Genomic DNA, 16,369 nt, shown 5'->3' with positions numbered 1-16,369 from the left:
ATTTCATAAAAATAAAGAACTCACAGAAAAATTTAGATAACATCGATGGTTGCTGAGAAGCCTGAGACCCTTCTCTGTTTTTCATGTTGGCATAAAACACATTTAGTAGCTGGGGCTGAAAGATAACAACTTTAACCTTCTTTACATGCTGAACTGATCCTTTCTGGACAAAGTCTTCAATGGCATCAAGTATAGCTTCGGCAACCTTATTATGGTCTTGTCCAGCATTTCCTGGAAAATTAAATAAGAAAAATGACTGGAGGACAAAACCCAACTGGAAATCCCAAAAGCAAATTAGGAATTCCAGTTCTTGAAAAACAAATGCCAGCATCCCAGCTCTTTCATCCATGTAAATTTTCTAGTGATGTAAGTAAAAGCAGAGACCTTTGACGTCCTAGGTGCGGTGAGGAGTTTTGTTCCAGGATGTGAGGAAGCCAACCGCCCAGCAAGGAACAAGCGCCCTGAATCCTGACTTCTGGTCTCTGACCTTCTCTGACGTTTGCCTGTTGATCTGATTCCATGTCACTGTTTCCTTTCTTTAGTTACAGGATGCTGGTAACTTGTCTTCCTAACTCACCAGTGTCCTCAAAAGAGCCATAAGAGGCAAAAGATGCTAATACGTGCGTGCTAACACAGATCTCAGGAGAGAAAAGCATGTTTTTCTTATGTCATTGTGTGATTTTATGTATCAGTATTTTCCCAAGTAACTCTGGGGACCGGATTTAAACTCAAACAACTTTGTTAGACATGCAGAGTGGTAAGCTACTTGTTACCATCTCTGATCCTTTGGATGCAAGTTACACTTGAGATTTTAGCTGATCAGCAGGTCTCGAGGTTGCCACGGAGCAGATGCTCTTGTGTCTCCTGCACATGCCATCTTTTTTCTCATGCTATGAAAGCCACTGCCCTGGCAAGTTCATGAAAGGTACCTTTCCAGCCAAGGAGGTGGTCCCACATGAATGGCAGTTGACACAGTCACATGGTATATGACACAAAAGCTTCCCGGCCAAGCTGATACATTACATTAAGAGCCCATTCAGAATATGTTTATCTATATAAAATATAGTTAAGATAGTTTTACTACTAATTTTTCTGAGTTTATTGTCTCATACCCTGGGTGACTGATTTGGGAATCGTAATGTGCAATCTATGTGCAGTTGTTCCAATTGTTGTGTTTTGAAAAAAATTTTTTTCTCTTTTAAATACAATGGATTTGAAAAAAAAAAAAAAAGCCCATTCAGGTTATCTCAGTACTGCAGTCAAGAGAGCAACCTGGCCATCTGCACAAGTGTGGGCATGCAGCAAACCCCATACAGAATTAGCCAAGAGGGTTTCTTCAGGTTTTTTGTTTTTTAAACTGATGAACAGAGAGAGAAATTCTCATTTACAAAGCTGTGATTTTCCCATGATATTTGGAAGGCTTTAAATGGAAGTATTGGATCACTGGGGTGCTCTCTATAAACATCTGCCATTCCCCGCCACACGGGCCACTCAGCCAGCATACAATGGTAGGCAAGAGGGACAGATGTCAACAGGGGAAGTACCCTGGGGATGGGGCTCTGCAGAGAGGACTTTGCGTCACAGAAGCACATATTCAGACAGTCACGGACGGGGCCAACTGGTTTCTGAGAAAGATGAACCTGATTGCTCCTAAGTCTTCTGTCTAGGATCAAGTGGGCAAAGATAAATCTGGAGGGCCACGTTGGAGGACACACAAGCGGAGAATATGTCTGTAGTTAGGAGAGAGAGAGGCGGCTGGAATGAAGAGCCTGGTGCAGGCACTGAGGAGGCCTTTAGGGAGAAAAGTCAGGAGCACCCAGTGATGTGCCTTGTGCTCTGGACCTTTTCCTTATCTTTCTATCTCTGGGCCTAAGTGCAAAAATATTGACTCTCACATTGAGGTGATCAGTTAATAAGCTAGAGAATGTAGGGTTAGTAAAGAGGGAGGAGTCAAGGATGCCAGAGAAAAGTGATGGTTTTCACACGACTGGGGACATATGAAGAAGGATTGGATTTCCAGGGGAGAACAGTGAGACGTTGGGGTCTGCATTGCGTTTAAGCCGCCTGCAGCTTTTGCGACCCCCCATTCCTCCCACCTTACGCGGGGTCTTTACAGGACAAGGCGCTGCCTCTACTCCCACGGGCTGTCTTCATCAGAGTCCTAATTGGACTCGTAAACACCACTCGGGTGAGCACCTCCACCTGTGGCTTTAAAGGCCAGCTGAAGCGGTGACCACGATGGCTGAAAGGACAAGCAAGGAAAACCCACCAACCCTGCCTTGCCTGTGCAGGCCAGCGATGCGGCCAGGTCCACAGGAGAGGCCACGGGCTGGCAACACCCCAGAAATGCTGGAAGGTGGGCTGGAGGGGTGGCAGAGCACCTGCCAAAGTGAAAGCCACTTCCTTTCTGTCTTTTGCATTTTGACTCCACCCAAGACTACCTTAGAAAGATCTGTGCCACCCCAGGCATGCTGTTTCCTGGACTCAGAGTAATTTAAGACTAGGAACAGGACCAACAGCCCAGACAGGTGGGGACAGAGACTGGGTGGCCATCAGTCTAGATAAGCAGGTGGCCAGAAACCTAGACAAAGGCTGATTGCTAGGAATGGATGATACCAGGAGGGGAATAAAAACATGAAAGGATCATTAATTATACTTTTGGTGGGCCAGGGGTTTAGCTCAGCGGCATAGACGCCTGCCTGGGAAGCTCGAGGTTGTGACTGCAATCCCCAGCACCTAAATAAATAAATAGATTATACTTCCGGAAACTGAGCAGTAAGTGGATACACCATTCCTTCCAGGAGCATTAAGAATTACAGGGTGCAAAATATGAGTGAGAGGATGAGAAGGCCCAGAAAGTGACAAGGACGGCTACGTTTACTAAGACTGAACTTTCCAAGGCCTGGGGCGCCGGTCCAGGAACTCAAGCTGAGGCTTCTGAGCAAGGGAACGCCAGCTCCCGCGCTGAGTCCTCCCTCGCAGGGCCACTCGGACCCACCGTCCTCCCGGCCTGCTTAGCTCCCTCCTCGCACACACAGCCCTGGTTCCTGGGGAGACAGCATCGAGAGCACCTGCTGACTGACGTTTACCTGAACACTACACTGACAGACGAGGAAGCACACAATCCAGTCGTCACGTAGTTTGAGGAAAACAAACTCAAAAGCAGCAAGCAGCCCAAAACAGGAAGTTTGAGTGACTGAGAGGCCTCTACAATGCAGGTGATGTAGAGCTGGGGTTGCCCTGGCAACCGGGAAGCTGATGCAGTGATGCTCTTCATGGAGAAGGACAGAGGAGGAGGTGGAGGGTTAAGTGATGGAAGTTGTACAGGGAAGAGAAAAGCAGATGAAGCGTGTGAGGGGAGTCTTGCATACCCCTCCCTTCCTTCTGTTGCCCTCCCTTGCTTTCGTTCCCCTCCCTAACAACCCACTCACTTTCCTCTTCCTCCTCCTCCTTTTTACGAAGTCTTGCTAAGTGACCCAGGATAGCCTAGAACACCTGGGCTCAAAGTACCCTCCTGCTTCAGCCTCTCCAGTAGCTGGGACCACAGGCACACACCCACAGCTAGCTCACTTTTTCTCCCTTTATTTTAAACCACTCACAAGCTTCACTCACTATCTTAGCATGAAAAAGCTGTCCACTCAGATAAACCAAGGACCCTCACTCAGATTTGGTGACACCCACATTAAGCACCGAATCAACGCCTTCACATTTGGCCTTGACTTCCAAAGAGGCTACAAACCTGTCCCAATGGCTGGGAGGCAAATGGAGGAGTAATTCAGTTTCTCGGTTTCTTGCAGAACACAGGAAACTGATTTCTTGACATTATTTCCACCAACGACATGAATAATGTTCTTGCACATCAGTAATCCACCTTTAGTAATTATGTACTCTTGTTTGCCCTGTCGACCTGGAAAACACAGACAAAAAGACACAACATTGACTGCTTAATGTACTCTTTGTTTAGAAAGCAGACTGCTTGATTTGTCAGGGAAGCATTTTGTAAATAAGAAATTTCTAAAATACTATCTTTGGTGAAATTGTTCTGATTAATTTCTCTTTTAATTGTGAGATTACTTTCCACTTCTAATTCTCTACAACTGGAAATTCGCTCATAAAATGTGTGATTATAAGATTAATGTGTTTGCCTTCCCAACCCCAGGACTGTCCTCAGTTTCTTCACAACTTCCCAATTCTAATTTCTACTTATCATTTTTACTATCAACATAGTATTGGGTCTTACCTAGGACAGCACATTCCTGTTCCACTTCTTGTCCTGCACATTCTAAAATTGCTCTGGAGACCCCTGGATGAGAAAATACCGATGGTAACAAACATGACTTTAAAAACGTTACTACAGTGCATTTGGGTCAATAGACTTCCTCATTATCTAAACCCATGTCCAGCACTGAAGGAATCCTACAGCCTGAGTACTGCTAATAACAAACAAGCAACATTCATGCGGTAACTGTTGGCAATTATAAGAAATACTGTACAAATCATGTTAACATTTTTAGTTAATATTAATGGGACAATTTGACCCAAACCAGTTTGGCTATAGACACACTCTTTTGCAGGGTCTACCATGTTAATTATTAACTAATCAAAATCATAGAAGTGAAGTACCTGCTTTAAGATTAAATGTGCTGGATGTTGAATTTACAATCACATCTGCAGTTTCTTTAGTGATATCCCCAGAGGCCACCTGGAAGAGGATGGGGCCAATCTTCATTTCATGTACTCCCAAATTAGGGCTAGAAATAGTCCCATAGAAATCTGCAAAGAAAAAGCTCGAGTCAGTCACCCAAGTCAGCAAGAGCAACAGTGTCTCGGGTCTCTGGCATCTCAGTCTCTCAGTCTTTCTCTCTCGCTACCTCTCTCTGAGCACTGCCCTCTAACTTGAGTCCCAGGAAGTGTTTGTTTCCAGTACAGGATTACAAAATACAGTAAAGATCAAATGTACTTCCAGGTGGCCAAGGTGAAGTCAGCCTCTATAGGCAACTTTCCCACAATTATAAACAAAACACAGTCAAATATAAAATGCCACCACCCAAGAACTCTGTCAACAGCATCAGGCAGATTAGGGGAAGGAGTCACAACTTGAAGAAGCAATCTGGACAGGGGAGAATTTCCCATTAGGTTTTATCTTTAAATTTTTTGAGCCCAGTGTGGCCCCAGTCACAGACTGAGAAACAGGTTGCACTCTCAGATAATGCCTGTCCTTGTGGCCAGAGGGTTAGGAAAGGTCCCTGTGAGCTGAAGACCACGGGAGGGAATCCTTGGTTTCCCCAGATGTAAGCACACAGCATTTCCATTACTTGGTTTACACTTCCTTTTCTGGAAGGCAACTCTAGTGATGCATTGATAAGACAGTACAACAGGCCGCTTGAATTCAGAAAAATCCCTGTTTCTGTGGTCGGAGAACCTGGAAAATGAGCTCTGGAAGTCAGAGAGTCAAGAGGAATCATAGAAAGGTGGGAGCTGAAGAAGGAGATCTTCTAATTCTACACATAAACTGGAAAAAGTCCTAAGGCCCCTGCTCCCCAAAACTGCATACACGTGTGACAGGCCCAGAGCATCACAGCCCTAATTCTAAACATGGATGCCATGGTAATGGGGACCTCCATAACCCACTGTCACAAACAGATCAACTAGACAAAAAAATGAACAGAGAACTATTAGAGCTGAACCGAAGCTTTGAACAAATTGACTTAGTAGATATCTACAGAGTGTTCTACCTAATAACAGTAGAATACATGTTTTTCTAGCAGCACATGCACCAAAACACTACATACCAGCCCACAAAACACACTAAAATAAATACAAAGGAATAGAAATTCTCCCATGTGTATAATCAGATCATAGCCCAATGAAATTGGAAATAAATGGAAAAAGGTTCTGAGGACCAGCCCAGTGCAGTGCAGAGCAGGCAGTGATTCATATTAATAAACTGCCACGAGAATAAGTGAAGAGTCTGTCCTAGTCCTACGTGAGTTGTGGTGAGACTTGTGGCTGGTGTACAGGCAGGTCAATCTTTAAATCGATGGCCAGATTGAAGACTAAGAAATGGTCTGTGAAGTTCTGGTGCCTGAAGCAAGGCAGAATGGCAGCTGAGGACTTCGACTCACGCAAATTGCTTCTAGCTCAGTAGTTAGCAGACAATCAGGTCACTGATTAACCATGACCCCTTCCTGTGTGCTTTTCCAAAAATGCATTGTTCCTCAATTCTTGAACCTTGATTGCCTAAGCAGTTCACTCCCACCACTCTCTGCAGCCCAGCACACCCCTGAATCAAGTGTACCTAATAAAGGCCAAGGACGCCGAGCCTCATGGTGTTAGTTCTTATTGGGCTGTGACCATCCTAGTGCCTTTTGTAATTAATATATATAACTAATATAATATATTGCAATTAATATAATATATATATAATGACTGTGTTTTATTCTGTCATCCCACCCCTGAGCATATCAGTGGTCTTAAGCCAGGGCCCTGATAAAAATGGACCACAAAAATGACATAAACACATGGAAATTAAATAATACCCCCCTGAACACCCAGGGGGTCACGGATAAAATTAAAGAAATTGGACAATTTCCATAATGAAAGAATAATGCCAATATGACATACTGGACCTTATGGGATGCGATGAAAGCAGTCTTATGAGTGACAATTATAGTAGTGAATTCCTACACTGAAAAACGGAGTGAGCTGAAATGAATAACCTAATTTTAACCTCAAGGTCCTAAAAGAGAAGAGCAAGTTAAACTCAAAGTTCATGTGAGGAAAAATGTAAAGAGAGCAGAAACTAATGCAATTCAGACTGACAAAGCAATATAAAGAATTAACGAATCAGAGTTAGTTGTTTGAAAGATTAAATAAAACAGATGAACTCTTAGCCAACCTTATCAAAAAAAGAGAAAAGACTCAAATCCATGCAGTTAACCATGGAAAAGTTGAAATCACAACAGATCCCCCAGACATCCAGAAGATCCTCAGTATCTACTTTGAGAAACAGTATTCTAACAAGACAGATAATTCAGAAGAAATGGAACAATTCCTAGATACATACAAATTACCAAAGATGAATCAAGAAGGTATAAAAATTCCAACATCAATATAATTCAACATCAGGCAATGAAATTAAAGAAGGAATAAAAAAATCTACCAACAAAAAATACCTAAGTTCTAATGGATTCACTGATGGATTTTATAAAAATTTTAGAGATGACCTAGTATCACTACTACTCAAACTCCTCACTAAAATCAAAAGGGAAACAACACTCGCAAACTCATTGCTGGAAGCAAGCATTACCCTGATACAAAAACCAGAGAAGGATCCAACCAAAATGAGAACTGCAGGCCCATTATGAACATAGATGCAAAAATCCTCAATAAGATACTAGCAAACACAATGTAGCAAATCACCAAAAATAATTATGCACCATAAGCAAGCAGGATTCATCCTAGAATGCAGGAATGGTTCAACATACACAAATCAAAAATTGTAATCTATCACATTAACAGAATCAAGGACAAAAACCATATGATCACTTCAATAGATACAGTAAAGGCATTTGACAAAGCCCAGCATTCATTCATGATAAAAAAAAAACCCACAGGAAATTAGAATAACAAGTCTTATCTCAATCTGATAAAAGCCAGCTATGACAAAACATCATCCCATATCATACTAAATGGACACAAACTGAAATCCTTCACTCTGAAATGAGAAACAAGACAAGGATGCCCACTGTCAACTCTTGTTCAATATAGTTCTGGAAACATTAACCTGAGCAGTTAGACAAGAAAAATAAGAAGAATGTGGATAGGAAAGGAAGAAGTTAAATGATCATTATTTGTTGACCCCCAAAACCTCCATCAAAAAATACCCCCAAAACTCCACCAAAAGACTTCTTAATTTAATAACCAAATTCAAGCACAGCAGAATACAAAGTCAACACTCAAAAATCAATAGCATTCCTGTACACAAATAACAAATTTTTGGAGAGAGAAATTAGGGAAACAGCTCTCACAATAGCATCAAATAATAATGAAATACTTATGAATTAATCTAATGAAGGAAGTAAAAGACCTCTACACTGAAAACTACAGTACTCTGACAAAGGAGATTGAAGATGATATCAGAAAATGGGTAGGAAAAATCAATATAGTGCAAATGGCCAAACTTCCAAAGTTGTTATAGATTTAATGCAATCCCAATCAAAATCCCAATACTATATGTCACAGGGCTAGTGAAAATAATCGTGAAATCCATATGGACCCAGAGGAGACCTAGATTAGCAAAAGAAATTCTGGGGAACAAGGACAAGAATGGGGACATCACAATCCTCAATTCAAAATTATAGTACAAAGCTACTATGATAAAAACAGCATGGTACTGGCAAAACAAGAGACCTGAGGATCAATGAAATATATTAAAAGATGCAGAAACAACTTGAACAATTATTTCTAAGATGACAATATGTAATCCATTAATTAGTGATTTCCTACTGTTTTTTCTGTAAATCTGTATAACTTGTACCCTTTCTCTGCTTTTTTTCTTTTTCTCCTTAAATAAAATTTTTTTAAAAATGAAAAAAAAAAAAACGATGCAGAAACAACGGCAGGCATACTCCACTACTTCATCTCTGACAAACGGGCCAAATACATTCACTGGAAGAACGCTTCTTAACAAATCATGCTGGGAATACTGGATTTCCAAACGCCAGAGAGTGAATCTAAGCCAATGGTGGCAAATTCGCTGCAGTGGGCATGAAGAACCCTCTCTGTTGGCATGTCAGCCAAGCCACCACGGTGTGTTTTCTAACTAAAACATCATTATTAAGGTTTAACTGCAGTGTCGGCACTGCACAATAAATCAGTGGTTTTGACTTACAATTTGGACACTGAGACTCAAAGTTTCACTGTCACTGACTTGGACTCATCTCTTACCATGCGCTAAAATCAAAATGGATGAAAGATGCAGATATGAATAGAGAAGTAAACTCCTAGAAGAGAGAATAGTAAAACTCGAAGAGATTGGTAGAGGCCAAAAACTTTATGAACAAAACTGACTGCACAGGAAGTATTACAAAGAATCAACAACTGGGATCACATCACAGTAAAAAGCATTTGCACAGCAAACGAAACCACCAACAGAGTGGAGATAGCCTACAGAGTTGGAAAAAATTTTTTTACTAGCTACTTTTCAGACACAGGGAAAATATATAAAGAACTCAAAAAACCCAGACGTGAATGCACTTCTCAGATGAAGAAGTGCATAGAGCAAAAAAACACATGGAAAAATGTTCAGTATCACTGGTCATTCAAAAACTGAAACTAAGATGACACTGAGATTCCACCTGACTCCAGAAAGAGTGGGTGTCATCAAGCAATCAACCAGTAACAAATGCTGTGGGAGAAATGGATGCCTTTTCCACTGGTGGTGTTAATTGGTACAAGCACCATAAAAATCAGTATGGAGATCCCTCAAAAAACTAATACTGGAGGTTCCGTTTGAGCCAGTTAATGCCCTTCTAGGTATCTTCCCAAGAGAGTTAGAAAGTATCATATCACAGTGACATATGCATATCCATATAGCTAAATCTCAGGAACACCCCTTACGCCCATCAACACGTGAACAGATAAAGAAAGTGTGTTAATTATATACAATATGGTACTGCTGTGGCATAAAGAGACATAAATGAGTCATTTTAAAGTACAGGGATGCACTTTGAGACCCTAATTTTGAGTGAAGTAAATCAGACACATGAGTGTCTCTTGCGTGGGAAACCCAGACGGCAAGTGCGGAGCAAAACGGGATGGACACCGAGAAGCGTGAAGAACATGTTCAAGTGGGAAGAGGAGCAGCAGAGGAAAGAAAGGCAAAGGGACTGAAAGAGGAAAAATGGAAACAAAACCTTTGTAAATGAGGAGGGGAAGAAGGAGTAAAGGAAGAGGAGGAGGCTGAGAAAATGGAACGAAGATATATTGTGTATAGGTACAGATTTCTGGGGATGAGCATCACCGTCATGTGTGGCAAATATACTGTGCCAATTTGGGACTCTCGCACCATCTGGGTGCAGAGGAAGGGCTGGGCGGATCTGGGGCATCCACCTCCCCGTGTGTCTGGAGGACTGTGGATTTCTCAGCAAGCAGGCGAGCATCACCAGTTCCAGAGGCCCCGCGGCCTGCGTTAAGTGCCCAGTGCACTCTGCCCCAAGCCCAGACTGTTCAGGACCCTCCAGAATTCCGGGTGCAGTGAAGTGGCTAAGTGGGTCTGAGACATCTGGATCCGCCTCCCCATTCAGGCTGCACTCAGAAAACTGTGGAGCTTCCAGTAAGCAGGCGGGAACACAGTGTCCCTGGAGCCCAGCTTTTCTAGAACTATGGAGTTCTAAACAGGCAGAAGAGGGCCACTCGTTCTAGAGGCCCAGCGGCTTGTGGGAACTGGGTGCCAGAGTCTCAGGAGCTCCAAACATAGAAGTGGATTTCCAACAGACCCTGAGGAAGCTTTCAAATAACACCTGAAACACAGAAATATAGGAAAATGACAAAACGAAAGACCAAGTTACAACCTCAAACCTCCAGCCCATCTCAAGAAACCCTAGAGCAATGTATATAGAAGAACATATATGCCACACACTTCAAATATCGGGCATAATAGCGACTGAAATAAACAAGCAACTTCAGGAAGCTTTAAAGTAATTCAAACTCAAAATAATCTCCCAGGTAAAAGAAGAAATGATAAAAGAAATGAAAGAGATTCTCAATATATCTAAAGAAAACACAGTCAAAAAATTGGAGGAACTAAACAAAAAGATAGAATCCCTAGATGAGCAATATAAGAAACAGAATACATAAAGCAGATGCACAGAGATATACAGGAAATAAAAAACTCCACTGAAAGCTGTAAAGACCGCCTCAATGAAAGTGAAGATAGAATTTCAGACCTTGAAGACACGATTGAAGCTAGTGGACAGGAAAGGAAAGATCTTTTAAAAATAAAAAGGAATCGGGAAATAACAGTTCAACAACTGCAAGATGATGCAAAGAAAAATAACAAGATTGATAGGTATTAATGAAAAAGAAAGGGACAACATAAAGGATGTCAAGAGGATATTTAGAGAAGTAATAGCTGAAAATTTCCCAAGCATGAGATCAGAAACTGACATCAGGTTCAGTGAAGCCTATGGAACTCAAAATAGTCATAACCAAAATAAAACTACACCTAGACATATCATAATTGCCATCCCAGAAATCCAACACAAGAATAGATTATTAAAAGCTGTCAGAGAGAAAAGACAGATCACTTATAAAGGAAAACCTATCAGAATCACAGCAGACTTCTCAGCACAGACAATAAAGTCAAGCAGAGCATGGAGTGAAGTATTCCAGATCCTAAAGCAAAATGATTTCCAACCTAGACTGATGTACCCTGCAAAACTATCATTCAAAATCAATGGTGAAATATGATACTTCCATGACAAAGAACAGCTGAAGAACTTCATGAACACCAAGCCAACACTGCAAAAAATATTGAGAGACAGATACACAGGAAAAACCACTAAGCAAAGAAGATAATTAAACAGAACAGAGAGATAAAGATGCAACAGCAGAGAGATAACATGTCAACAATAAACCAGCATATAACAGTTTTAACCATTAACGTAAATGGTCTCAATGCACCAATCAAAAGAAACAGACTAGCAGAATGGATCAAGAAACAAAATCCAACCATATGCTGTTTACAGGAAACCCATCTAACCCAGAAGGATACTCACAAACTGAAAGTCAAAGGATGGAAAACAATACTTCACACAACAGGAATCCAAAAAAAAAAAGCAGGAGTAGCCATTCTGTTTGCAGAAAACGTGAACTTTAAACCAACAATGATTATAAAGGACAAAAAAGGTCACTACATACTCGTTAGGGGAAAACTCCAAGAGGAAGAGATAACTATCTTAAATATATATGCACCAAATTCCAGAGCACCCCGTTAGATAAAACAACTATTAACAGAAATGAAAACTCAAATTATCAGTAACACAATTGTAACAGGAGACCTTAACACACCATTGACACCAAGGGACAGGTCAAGCAGACAGAAAATGGGCAAAGAAATAACAGAACTGAATCACACCTGTAAACAAATGGACTTCATAGACATATACAGAATGTTCCACCCAACAACATCAGAATACACATTCTTCTCAGCAGTACATGGGTCATTCTCTAAAATAGACCATATATTAGCTCACAGAACATATTTAAACAAATGCAAAAGAGTTGAAATCATCCCTTGCATGTTACCGGATCATAGCGCTTTGAAATTAGAAATTAATGATAAAAGATAGAGCAAAAATCCCACAAACACATGGAAACTGAAAAACACAATCTTGAGTAATCAGTGGGTCACAGAAGAAATTAAACAATACCTACAAGAAAATGAAAATGCAGATACAACTTACCAGAATCTGTGGGATGCAATGAAAGCCGTCCTCAGAGGAAAATTTATTGCACTGAGTTCCCACATCAGGAAAACAGAACAAATACTAATAAATAACCTGATGCTACACTTCAAACAGCTACAAAAAGAAGAGCAAGTCAAGCCCAAAGCCAAAAGAAGAGAGGAAATTATGAAAATCAGAGCAGAAATCAATGCAATAGAGACTAAGAAAACAATCCAAAGAATGAATGAATCAAAAAGGTGGTTCTTTGAAAGAATAAATAAAATTGATAAGCCCCTAGCCAACTTTATTTAAAAAGGGAAGAAAAAGCTCAAATTCATGCAATAAGAAATGAAAAAGGTGAAATCACTACAGACTTTACAGAAATACAGAAGATCATCAACACCTATTTTGAAAACCTCTACTCTCAAAGGTTTGATAACACAGAAGAAATAGACAGATTCCTAGAAACATATGAAGTACCAAAGCTAGATCAAGAGGATGTAAAACTGATGAATAACCCAATCTCTGTTAATGAAATTGAAAATGTAATTAAGTCGCTACCTACAAAGAAGAGCCCAGGCCCAGATGGATTCACTGCAGAATTCTACAAGAAATACAAAGACCTAATGCCGACACTCCTCAAACTCTTCAATCAAATTGAAAGGGAAGCAATCCTTCCTAAGTCATTCCTGGAAGCAAATATTACTCTAGTACCAAAACCTGAGAAAGACCCAACTAAAAAAGAGAACTACAGACCAATCTCCCTAATGAACACAGATGCAAAAATCCTCAATAAAATATTGATAATAGGATGCAGCAAATCATCGAGAAGATTATACACCATGACCAAGTGGGATTCATCCCAGGAAAGCAGGGATGGTTCAACATAGGTAAATCAATAAATGTAATCCACCATATCAATAAAGCCAAAAGTAACAATCACATGATCATTTCTATAGATGCAGAAAAAGCCTTCAATAAGGTCCAACATTCATTCATGATAAGAACTTTACAGAAAATTGGAATAGAAGGTCTTTACCTCAATATAATAAAGGCCATTTATGACAAATCAACAGCCAGCATCATACTAAATGGCCAAAAATTGAAAGCCTTTACTTTAAAAATCAGGCACAAGACAAGGATGTCCTTTATCACCACTCCTATTCAATATAGAACTGGAAGTACTAGCCAGAGCAATTAGACAAGAGAGAGAAATAAAAGGGGTAAAGATAGGAAAAGAAGAGGTTAAATTATCATTGTTTGCAGATGACATGATACTCTACATAGAAGATCCCCTAAACTCCATTGAAAGACTCTTAGATATAATAAATAAATTCAGTAATGTGGCTGGATACAAAATCAATGCTCAGAAATCAATAGCATTCCTATACACTAACAACAAAATCACAGAGAGGGAAATAAGAGAAAACACACTCTTCACACTAGCAACTAAAAAAATGAAATATTTACGAATTACTGTTACAAAAGAAGTGAAAGACCTATACAGGGAAAATTATAATAGACTGAAAAAAGAAATTGAAGATGATCTCAGAAAATGGAAAGACATCCCTTACTCATGGATCGGAAGAACAAACATTGTGAAAAATGGCCATTCTCCCAAAACTGTTACACAGATTCAATGCAATCCCAATAAAAATATCATCAACATACCTTATAAATCTAGAGAAATCACTCCTAAAATTCATCTGGAATCAGAAGAGACCTAGAATAGCAAAGGCAACTCTAAGCAGCAAAGGCAAGGCAGGAGGCATTACAATCCCTGACTTGAAGTTATACTACAAAGCAACAGTAGTAAAATCAACATGGTACTGGAATCATAACAGAGCTGAAGATCAATGGAATATATTAGAAGATACAACCACAACTACAAACACACTCAACCACCTTATGTTTGATAAAGGAGCCAAGCAGGTTCACTGGAAGAACGACAGTCTCTTTAATAAATGGTGTTGGGAAAACTGGCTCTCCATTTGCCAAAAACTAAAGCTAGACCTATGCCTATCACCATGTACTAAACTAAAATCTAAATGGATCAAAGATCTGAATATTAAAACAGAAACACTAAATCTATTGGAAGACAAATTGGGTAGAAACCTTGAAGACATAGGGGTAGGTAGAGAATTCGTGAACAGGACTCAAACCACAGGGGAAATACTTCCCAGAATCAATAACTGGGACCACCTCTTATTAAAAAGTTTCTGCATGTCAAAAGAAATCTCCAGCATAGTGAAAAGAAAACCCACAAACTGGGAAAAGATCGTAGTGAACTCCCCCTCAGACAAGGGACTTTTGTCTAAAACATATAAGGAATTAAAAAAACTCAGACCCCCAAAATTCAAAGATCCAATCCAAAAATGGGCATCTGAGATGAATACGCACTTCTCAGATGAAGAAATACAAATGGCAAGTAAATACATGAAAAAATGTTCATCATCATTAGTCATTAGAGAAATGCAAATTAAAACCCCACTGAGATTCCATCTCACTCCTGAAAGAATGGCCAGCATCAAGAAAACCAACAACAACAAATGCTGGAGAGGCTGTGGGGAAAAAGAAACTCTCCTACACTTTTGGTGGGAGTGTAGACTAGTGCAACCATTGTGGAGGTCAGTGTGGAGATTTCTCAAAAAGCTGGAATTGGAAGTCCCATTTGTTCCAGCTATTCCAATTCTTGGCATATTCCCAGAAGAACTGAAAGCATCATACCACAGAGATATATGTGCACCTATGTTTATTGCAGCACAATTTGTAATTGCCAGATCTTGGAAACAACCCAAGTGTCCATCAATTGAGGAATGGATTAAAAAAAGTTGTGGCATTTCTATACAATGGAGTATTACTCAGCTATAAAGAAGGGTCACATTGAGATATTTATCAATAAATGCGTTCAGCTTGAGACTATACTCATAAGCGAAATAAATCAATCTTGCATGTGTGAATACCGAATAGTATCCCTAATGTAAGTAATGATTCAAATATATAAAAGTATGTGGTCATCATGAGTCCCCATTATGTGGCCTTGAAGCCTTATAAAGTTTTCACTTATTAATTGGAAAGGCTTTATTCTGGGCTGCTTGATATTATTGCCTGTGTTGAAATGAACAGCTATTTTGAAGAAAATAAGTCATCATAATAGCTAGTGCTGATTTACTATCATCTTATTTTGAAGCCCCACCAAACTATGGCTCTTCTGTCTCCACTGGTTTTATCATGATCTATCTTGCTGGATTTTATTATATGTGATAGTATAAACAAAAATTGTTATAGGCAAATAGGTAATATAGAAACCATTGTTCGTTTTCTGTTAGCTGGTTCTAAATACCCTACAATGCTTTCATCCACTTGAATGGTTTTACACTGACTCGATATATTTGAAGCTATAATACATGAAGTTATATTCAAATATTTCAAGGAAAAAGACTATGGTAACTACTATTAAGTCGGATTACTTGGTGGTGAAGCACTAGGTTGCTGAAACTGTCATGCTTTGACCTGTATTGTTATGTTGTTGTGTCCTCTTTTATCTCAATCTCTTCCTTATTCATTAAAAAATTATTGTTATTTTTTATGATTTTTTTAATTAAGGGGAAAAATTTAAAAAATTAGCCGGATATATTATCGTAACTTATTTGATTTCCTATTAACTTGATTTGAAGTCCTGTAATACTCCCACTATCTTTTTTTGACTGGTTAGACTCTGTTCCATTCTGTACGATAGTATCAAGTTTGGGGTTATTGGCAACTACTTTGAAGGCAATAAGATTCACTATGATGCCCATTCTGGTTTGACTATTATCTTCTCTGGAAGTCTTGTAATGTTTACAAGGGTAAGGTTTTATTGGTCTTGTTCTCTACTGTTTTGTTCAACTTCATAATACCTAATGAGATAGACAATTCTT

At 39.8% G+C, this 16,369-nt stretch overlaps 1 protein-coding gene across 2 annotated transcripts in view; it reads right to left on the bottom strand.

The window, feature by feature from the left end:
• The window catches only part of Parp14 (poly(ADP-ribose) polymerase family member 14), a 59,001-nt gene that overhangs the window by 8,334 nt on the left and 34,298 nt on the right, over positions 1–16,369 (bottom strand). For both annotated transcript variants that reach the window (XM_063225085.1, XM_023562602.2), the window contains exons 10-13: positions 4,624–4,773; positions 4,241–4,303; positions 3,740–3,907; positions 25–231 (exon numbers count right to left, since the gene is read on the bottom strand). In XM_063225085.1, coding sequence (XP_063081155.1) covers positions 25–231; positions 3,740–3,907; positions 4,241–4,303; positions 4,624–4,773 — 588 coding nt within the window. The remainder of the gene's footprint in view (positions 1–24; positions 232–3,739; positions 3,908–4,240; positions 4,304–4,623; positions 4,774–16,369) is intronic.

Source organism: Cavia porcellus, unplaced genomic scaffold (genome assembly GCF_034190915.1).
Source record: "Cavia porcellus strain 051 isolate PalLab524CR breed Dunkin Hartley unplaced genomic scaffold, mCavPor4.1 scaffold_15, whole genome shotgun sequence".
Classification (NCBI taxonomy): Eukaryota; Metazoa; Chordata; class Mammalia; order Rodentia; family Caviidae; genus Cavia; species Cavia porcellus.
The sequence above is the reverse complement of the archived record's forward strand: the minus strand, read 5'-3'. Positions and strand labels throughout refer to the sequence as shown.